Source organism: Oreochromis aureus, linkage group 3, assembly GCF_013358895.1.
Source record: "Oreochromis aureus strain Israel breed Guangdong linkage group 3, ZZ_aureus, whole genome shotgun sequence".
NCBI classification, from domain to species: Eukaryota; Metazoa; Chordata; class Actinopteri; order Cichliformes; family Cichlidae; genus Oreochromis; species Oreochromis aureus.
The window spans coordinates 86004241-86012186 of record NC_052944.1 but is presented as its reverse complement, the minus strand read 5'-3'; the positions used below and the strand labels follow the sequence as shown (position 1 = coordinate 86012186).

Below are 7946 nucleotides of genomic sequence, written 5' to 3'. Positions count from 1 at the left end.
CGTCCCTTAACTTCTCATGCTGACGCTGAAGGTACCCTTCCACGTTTTTATGCGACGCTGTGGGTTGTCAATTCATTCCAATATGAACCCGCTCTTGGCGATCAGAGAGCTTCAAGCAGAGGCTCCAGCCATCCATTTACTCCAATAATAACCCCGTCACGGCGAAACGTGACGCCTTGAAGTACAATCTAACTGGAAAACCGGGGACCCTCTCCGCGAACGGGTTTTTCTCCCTAATTTAATGCTTTCTTTTAATGACATCCTTAACATTTCTCAACAAAAACACATGAAAGTAACACTGATAATTCAACAATAAAATCGCTTCATTTTCCAAAGTGATTCACGATCTGAAAGTGCGCAGATTTAACGTACATAATCCTTGGTTGGGTTTATTATTTTTATTTCACGTAAAACACATTTATAGTTTTATTCACCACTCCTGTTAGTTTTGGATGCGCTCGGCTCCAACCAATCAGACGCAACCGGTGTAAGGAAAGGATGATGGGAGAACGGAGAGACCCGTTTATAAGAATAAGAAAAGGAGGCGGAGTTGATTGATTCTAATGCAGGTATGTAAAAATACATATATTTCGAGTAACAGCTTGATGTGTGTTTCAAAGGGGTTTTTTTTTTCCACAAAAGCTTCAAACAAACAGGGGTGACTGATCTCGGAAACGATTTAATGCATTTAAAAATGGCTACAGCTACCGTCAGCATGCTTGCTAGGTACAGTACGGTAACGACTACACGTGGCTAGTGCAGCATTAGCCATTTAAACCAACGATGATCATTAAATCTATTATAAACATTTAAGGACTTGTGTGTTGCAAAAGAGCCTCACATGGTGTGTAAAGCAGTTTTTGCGCTAATAGTTCTGCTAGCTATTTACAAACCTATGATGCTAACGTTAATTGCTAACGTTAACCGGAGCGCTAAGCTTCAAGCTGCTGACGAACTCCGTCAAGACATGCAGGTAACCTTCTTCTTTTTTTTCTTTTTTTTTGTAAATGTGATCTACTGGAAACAAACGTTAAAGAGGGGACACACTTGTCTAATTTATTGTACGTAGTAAACGTTATATTATTTGATATATTTATTATACATTTTATATATGTGTATATATGTTTCAGTAAGTAAATATTCTTCAATCTCTTTTTTCCCCCATTTTCCGCAGATCAGCATCAATGTCCACGTGAAGAACCTAGTTATGCTGCCAGTGTCAACCCAACAAAAGGCACTTTCACAATATATAAAAGAAGGTATTCCTTTTTTAAAGTTTACTTTTATATTTGTTGTTATAGTTGAGTTAGGCAGGGCTTTTGTGCAGTCCTAAGAAACATACTGCCTAGGGTGTTTTTCACTTTGTGGAAGAGTTTCTTTATTTATATGTTTTTCTGTTAGTGTATGGAACTGAGGTGCTTCCTCAGGTTGTTGGAGGATGGAGAAGAGGACGCAGCCGTGACTTGTGAGATGGCGTCTGAGTCAGCTACTACTCACTAGGAGATCAGAAACATGGTGTCCTTGCAAAAGTGGAAAGAGGCCAGGCCTTGTCTTATAGACAAAATGTTATCTACTCTGGATCCACAGTCACACCGTGTGTGTCAGTGTGGCAAACAAGTAGTTGTGAGGTGTCTGGACTGCCTGCCTCTTCCATTCCTTTGTGCTGACTGTGATATTGCAGTTCACACACGCTTTGTCCTGCACAACCAAGAGGCAGTAACAGGAGGGTTTTTGCAGCCTTCATCAGAGTTTCACAAGCCAATAGGTACGGTTTTTAAGTCCTATGCATTTCTTGCTATGTTCTATGAGTGGGTGCTGTTATTGTATATTTATTGTGTATCAGTTAATTTCCAATTCTTTTTATATATATTGTGTGTTTTTAATGTTAGTTCGGCTGTTGCCTGTGCAAAGGCCAGACCATGTGTGTGACTGCCCAGCAGGTAATGTTGAGGTTTCACCCGGCGCAGTTGTGGCTCTTGTAACCATAAATGGTAAGTTGCCCTTTTGTCACACAGTACATACACAATAGATGTGTTTGCAGGTTTTAGTGCAAATTGTACATTGCTATCATCATTGTTTATTTATATAGCACTTTAAAAACACACAAGGCTGACCAAAGTGCTGAACAATAGAAACATAATAGATACATCTATAAGAATTGCTATCTTGTTTTGAATTACCCTCGGCCTGCAGTATATGTGGGCACCTGTCAAAGGTCATTTGGATTTACTTTGCTTTGCTTTGAAAACAACATGAAAAAAATGAATGCTTTGACCCATGACTGAATTTATCCTTATCCTTCCTAAAGGCTGTTATAACCTTGCACTGCCAGTGGTGAGCTGCACCAGCTGTGACTTAATGTGGTCCCCCTCAGTTAAGGACATCCTGGGTAGTGGATATTGGCCTGGCACCTTAAATTTCTGCACCCTGTTTTCAATGGATGCCTTTCAGTCTTTCTATGACATTAAGAAGGCTGCACCAGGGATGTCACTTAAGGCATTCGTCAAAATGCTAGATGAAAGAACAGCCCATTTTTGAAGGGTGAGTTTCTAAATTTGTCACGTTTAAGGAAATTGTGCAAATCAATGTTTATGATGACTGTCCGTGAATATTCTGTTGTTTGTCCTCTACTTAAAAGACTGGCCGAATATCAGCTGATGCCTTCAGTAAAAGCTTTGTGGAGTGGAGTGCTGTTTGAGATGGACAGGATGTGCAAGGAGCCATGCATTAGCTGCCCTGCCTGCACTCCAGACGTGCTTGCCGTCTCAGTTGATGGAAACTGGAAGCTTTATCGCATTCAATCAAATACAAGGTACGTTATGCATTGTGTACATAAATCAAATATGGCTTTGTAGAAAAAAAGTATTTTAATGTTTCTTTTCAAACAACTGTCACTGTGTCCGTTCAGCACTTCAGAGCAGGCGAACTTTGAAGGTGTCTTCATTGAAAAAGATGAGGAAGTTGCTGAGTTTATGAAATACATCCAGAGACACACAAATGATGTAAGAGACTCATATATATATATATTAGTGCTGTCAGCGTTAATCTTGTTAAAATGACGTTAACGCCATAAACATATACACGTGTGTGTGTGTGTGTGTGTGTGTATAAATGCATATGGATGGGTGTATATTCATTTTATTTTTCTCTTGGTGTTGTTATAATACTATTTACTTTACTTTTTCTTAATGTATACTTAATTTTAGCGTCCCAGGACATATTACTTTCCTTTGTCTGATGTGTCCTGTAAATATTTCCCATATTTAATCAAGGTGGCTCAGCTGAGGAACCTCTTGTCAATGCGTCCATTTCTCTCCGTCATGCATGCAAAGGCTCTCATTTGGAAATGCGAGGTATACTGCAGCTTGTAGTTTTGGATTAGTTTGAGACATTTTGTTATAAGGTTGAATGAATTCAGCAGTCATGTATTGTGACCTCCTTTCTATAGATCAAATGGGGAGGTGCGTTTCAGGATGGGGCCGGTTCTACAGTTGGAAAAGAGGTGGGACAAGTAAACAGTTTCCTGTCTAGGGCGGCCATTGAAGTACAAAAGCAGGTATGTGTCTGTGTGTGAGATTCCACTCACTCATTAATTCTTATTTTTATACGAACTGAAATGCAGGGCGAACAGACATGCTGACCCTCCTGGCTTTGGGGTGGACCAAAAGGAAAGTGGAACAACTGGTTTGAGCCAGAGATATCTAAAGGTGATTTTTTTTTTTTCAACACCCATTTAAATGTGTGTGTAATGGGGAAAAACACCTGTACTGTAAAACATCAATGCGAATGACATTTATTAATGTATTCTTAGATCATAAGGATCCTTAGAGAACAAATGGAGAGCCTGAATATGACCAGAAATGAGCTGGGTGTGGATGACGACACACTGCAGCAATGGGTGGCCGATGTGCAGAAATGGGCTGAAGGTGAGTCTCAATATAACGCACTCGTGTATAACAATAGGACCCACCATGGCCTCATTAAAGAACTTAAGGTAGAGTTAATATCTTTCTGACAGTGTCAACAAACAAAGAAAAATAAGCCTTGTAAAAGTGGAATTTATGGCAGAGTTTTTATGCGTTTCATCAAATTGGATTGAACCTGGGTTGAAATGATGTCGCACTAGTTGGTTTTATAAACCTGAACACCGACATACTTGTTATCTAATGATAATGCAGCACATGAAGGCTACAGATGTCTTATAATGAATATCATCAAGTCAGTGATTACAGAGTCCACTGTAGTTTGGTGACTGTTACTCATCCTGTATTCTGATTAATATTCCTCTCACTTAGAAACTGATCAAACTGATGGCAGCCTTGGAGCGTTGCAGGCACGACTAGAGGAGCTTGTCGTCATCATCAGAGTGCGAACACAAAGTCTTTACAGACAAAATGGTACGTCCCAGTTTCTTTGAAATGGACCGTTTGATACTTAGTTTGTACAGCTACTTTGTAAACAGAATAAAATCAGATCCAGGTTTGTTTAATCTGGATGTGATGCGTGTTCTAGCAAACAAATTGATGAGTGTAGATTAAAATGTAACTATATACATTATGTGAAGGTGTGAATTTTTTATGATTATTTACAGATAGCAACAAGAGGCGACACAGAATTCGCAAGGTCATCTTAGATGAGAAGAAACGCTTGGCGGCTGCTGTTGACGACTACAACAAGCTTGCTGAACCAACAAAGCAAATCGTATCCAGTGATGCCCTCATCCAGACCGACATTTGGCTCTGGCAGAGCACAAGTGAACGTAAGCTCTTGATTTATAAATATCCTTTTTAAACAAAATCCCAGTATCTGAGCAGTAGTTGAATGTTTTGTTCTTGAGTCATAACGTGCTACTATGTTTTCCCATCTGATGTTGTTAAACTGTAGCTGCTGCTGAACTCCAGACAAAGAGAGAGGTCTTTGAGAAGGTGATGGCTGTGAGGCGCCTGAGAGAGGACGAGATGATCCTTTGCAGGGAGATGCGGCATCACTGGACAGTGTTGCAAATGCGATCTGTGGTGTTGGGGACAATCTCCTCAGACTGTAAGCACATCTTTTATTTATTAATTATTTGATGAATCAATTGAAAATAAGAGCAGATGCTAAAGTCTTACTGGATCTTTTACCTATATCTAGATTGCTAGCTAACACTGCCTTCTCCCTTTAAAAAAAACTGTTTAATTACAGGATCATAATTCCTTGTGTTTATGAGGTGAGGGTTTTTTTGTTTGTTTTTTTTACTTCACTCATATTTATTTGTTTTGTTCTTTTTACAGCCTCCTTTGTTGGCATGTCGGAGGATGCACAGAAGGGACTCCGTAGCCTGGTTTAAAAAAACAAAGTGAACTGAAAGCTGAAATGCTCAAAATAAAGGACACGTACAAGAGAATCCTCAGCCACCAACCACTCCTGGAAATGGACTCGGAGGAGGAGGAGGACATTCCAGACGATGCCACTGAGAGTGATTTGAGCACTTCTGATGAAGACTGATTGTGTCATCATTGATGTTATTTTTGGTAAAATAAAAAGTTAATCACATCTCTGTTTAATGTGATTTTTCAACAGACATTTTACATTTTGAGAAGAAAAATGGAATTTCCTTGGTGCAGTTGTTTACCCATAATCATGCTTTCCCATGTAATTTAATGACTAGTGTAAATGTTCAGATAGACTAACATAATTTAATTCATGGAATGTTTTCTGTGCTGCTCAAATTACCACAGAATTTAAAAGCACCAGGCAGCAAACTCACAATGAAATTTTTGTTCAGTGTTTTGTCGAAGAAATCAACAAGTACAATTGAGATGTTTGCTGTAGTGGTGTGTTTGTTAAGAAGCATGCCAGCACACTGGTGAACTGACAGTCCCAGAATGCACCCGAGCCACTGACTCGCACAAGAGCAAATGAAACTGCTTATCTAGGAAGACAACCGTCATCAAAGAATAAGTAAAAGAATAGGAAACTAACGGTAAGGGAAGGTACTGTGCAGTAGGAAAGAAAGGCCAGAGCCGTGCAAAATGACCTCCAGCAGGCCACAAATGTGCTCGTCTGCTCAAACGGTCAGGAACGGACTCCATGAGAGCCCGACATCCACAGGTGAGGGTTTTGCTTGCAGCCCAACACCGTGCAGGATGTTGGAGCTAATAGGAGCTAAAGGAATCCTCTTGACATTACTTCACTCAGTAAGTTTATATTATGTTTAATGTGCATTTTCTGCATCAGTTTAGAACATAACATGTTAGTTCTCCCTGGTCCTTTTTGGAGACAGATCCTGAGACAGCAGGCAGCTATGGAGAACTCGTGTCAGCTGTGGTAATTAAGTAATACTTTGATTTAATATTGATTTCATGACAACTATCCTCAGGCACATATTCCTGGATACATATAATGACATAACTCCCATTTTGGAATCATTGCCTTCTTTGATCTTATCAAATTATTGTCATAGATATGAAAATATTGATTGAAACAGAATAATCCATTGAAGTCTCCATCATCATCCAAGATCACTGTTATTATTCAGATTATTTTATCTCTATTTTCCTCTAGAATGTTTTGAAAATCAGCATTTGCTAATAGACTTTTTAAGTTTATTTTGATCCTATTGTTTACGTGTGTAATTGCATTTTTATTGAAATAATGACAGGAAAACCCTTAATCAAATTGTGTCTTTGGTATCTAATAATAATATTAACAATAATAATGTGTAAACAAACAAGAAAAAATTTCAATTATTTTCTAATACCCTGTGTATAAAAACCACATATGACCACAATTCCAAATGTGCAATTGTCACTGCATCTAAACATGACATATTGCAAAAGGTAGAAACATATATATACAATATGTTCTGAAGCTGCTACTGGTGCAGTTAACTTTGCTTTAGGCTCCCATACACAGTACTGCTGACCCTAATCACCTCATACAAGATGTTACTTACTTTACTTGAAACAAATTAGAGAGTGAAACAGAGACTGACACTGGCTGAAATGTATAGTAAATATTTTATTTTGAACTTTTATGCTGAACTACAAACTGAACTGTGCGATCGCACACAGGGATCTGGTTTACTGTGTGTAAAACTGCGCAGATTCTCATGTGTCATCCCACACTTTGCCACTGTCAGGAGAAAAACATAAACAACAACGACAACCACACACAAAATAGGATAATTTAGGTTGTGACATATGACAATTTTTTAGGATGAAATATTTTCTATATTCATGTCAGAAGTTTAGTTAGTAACATGCATGAACTGCATTACTGAGACATGTATGCTTACAGATGGTGAGGGAGAGGGGGAGAGTTTTTAGTAAAAGGAGATGTGACTGCATCTTCAACCAATACTGAGCCTGCATAACCCTGAAAGAGACAGACACACAGAGAGAGAGAGAAAGAGAGAGAGAGAGAGAGAAAGAAAGAGAGAGAGGGGGGGGGGGACACTAACTCACAGCAGTCTGGTCCTATGACAGCATAACTAAAGGCTGACCTGAACCAGCCCTAACTATAAGCTCTATAAAGAAGTAAAGTCTTATGCCTACTCTTAAAAGTGTTGACCATGTCCACCTCCAAATCTCATAATGAACTTTGGAGGTGGACTGCTATCAAGCTCCTCAGCTAAAAGCTCCCAATTTACTTTAGTCCAAATACATGAATTCAAACTGAGGTGATAACTATTTATCAACAATATAAATGTCTGTTCCGGTCCAACAAAGTTGTTACTACATACCATATCGAGCAGGGCTTCCACTTGACTTTAACTTCTTTTTCCTGAAAAACATTGTATAAACAAACAGTTAATTAAGAAAGACATGCAAGTTGCATACAAAAAGGAGCTTATAAACATTTGTGTACTATTGAATGGCTCAATATATTATACAATTAGTTTACAAAAACATAAGAACCACTACAATGCTTGTACTGCCAGCATCGAGTGCATGTCAGCAAAG

The 7946-nt window shown here is 38.8% G+C and overlaps 1 protein-coding gene across 10 annotated transcripts; it reads left to right on the top strand.

Moving 5' to 3' along the window:
* The first annotated feature begins 503 nt into the window (after positions 1 to 503).
* LOC120437752 lies at positions 504 to 5591 on the top strand. 10 transcript variants are annotated; one of them, XM_039608291.1, is made up of 15 exons: positions 504 to 569; positions 1175 to 1259; positions 1402 to 1765; positions 1890 to 1991; positions 2309 to 2541; positions 2639 to 2812; positions 2909 to 3002; positions 3273 to 3353; positions 3449 to 3502; positions 3623 to 3707; positions 3812 to 3926; positions 4296 to 4397; positions 4592 to 4759; positions 4885 to 5040; positions 5274 to 5591. In XM_039608291.1, the coding sequence occupies exons 8-15, from the start codon at positions 3325 to 3327 to the stop codon at positions 5327 to 5329; spliced, it is 765 nt and encodes a 254-aa protein (XP_039464225.1). In that variant the 5' UTR covers positions 504 to 569; positions 1175 to 1259; positions 1402 to 1765; positions 1890 to 1991; positions 2309 to 2541; positions 2639 to 2812; positions 2909 to 3002; positions 3273 to 3324; the 3' UTR covers positions 5330 to 5591. The 10 variants fall into 10 exon arrangements, with proteins under 10 accessions (XP_039464225.1, XP_039464232.1, XP_039464230.1 ...); XM_039608292.1 differs by lacking the exon at positions 504 to 569 and adding an exon at positions 600 to 973 and having other exon boundaries at positions 1180 to 1259; XM_039608294.1 differs by lacking the exon at positions 504 to 569 and adding an exon at positions 600 to 973 and having other exon boundaries at positions 1890 to 1940.
* The last annotated feature ends 2355 nt before the right edge of the window (positions 5592 to 7946 follow it).

Excerpts from the sequence above, each read along its gene's own strand:
- LOC120437752 (XM_039608291.1), top strand. The coding sequence starts at position 3,325 with ATGCAAAGGCTCTCATTTGGAAATGCGAG. Across the intron at positions 4,398-4,591 it reads AAGTCTTTACAGACAAAATG|ATAGCAACAAGAGGCGACAC; the intron begins GTACGTCCCAGT and ends GATTATTTACAG. Across the intron at positions 4,760-4,884 it reads CTGGCAGAGCACAAGTGAAC|CTGCTGCTGAACTCCAGACA; the intron begins GTAAGCTCTTGA and ends GTTAAACTGTAG.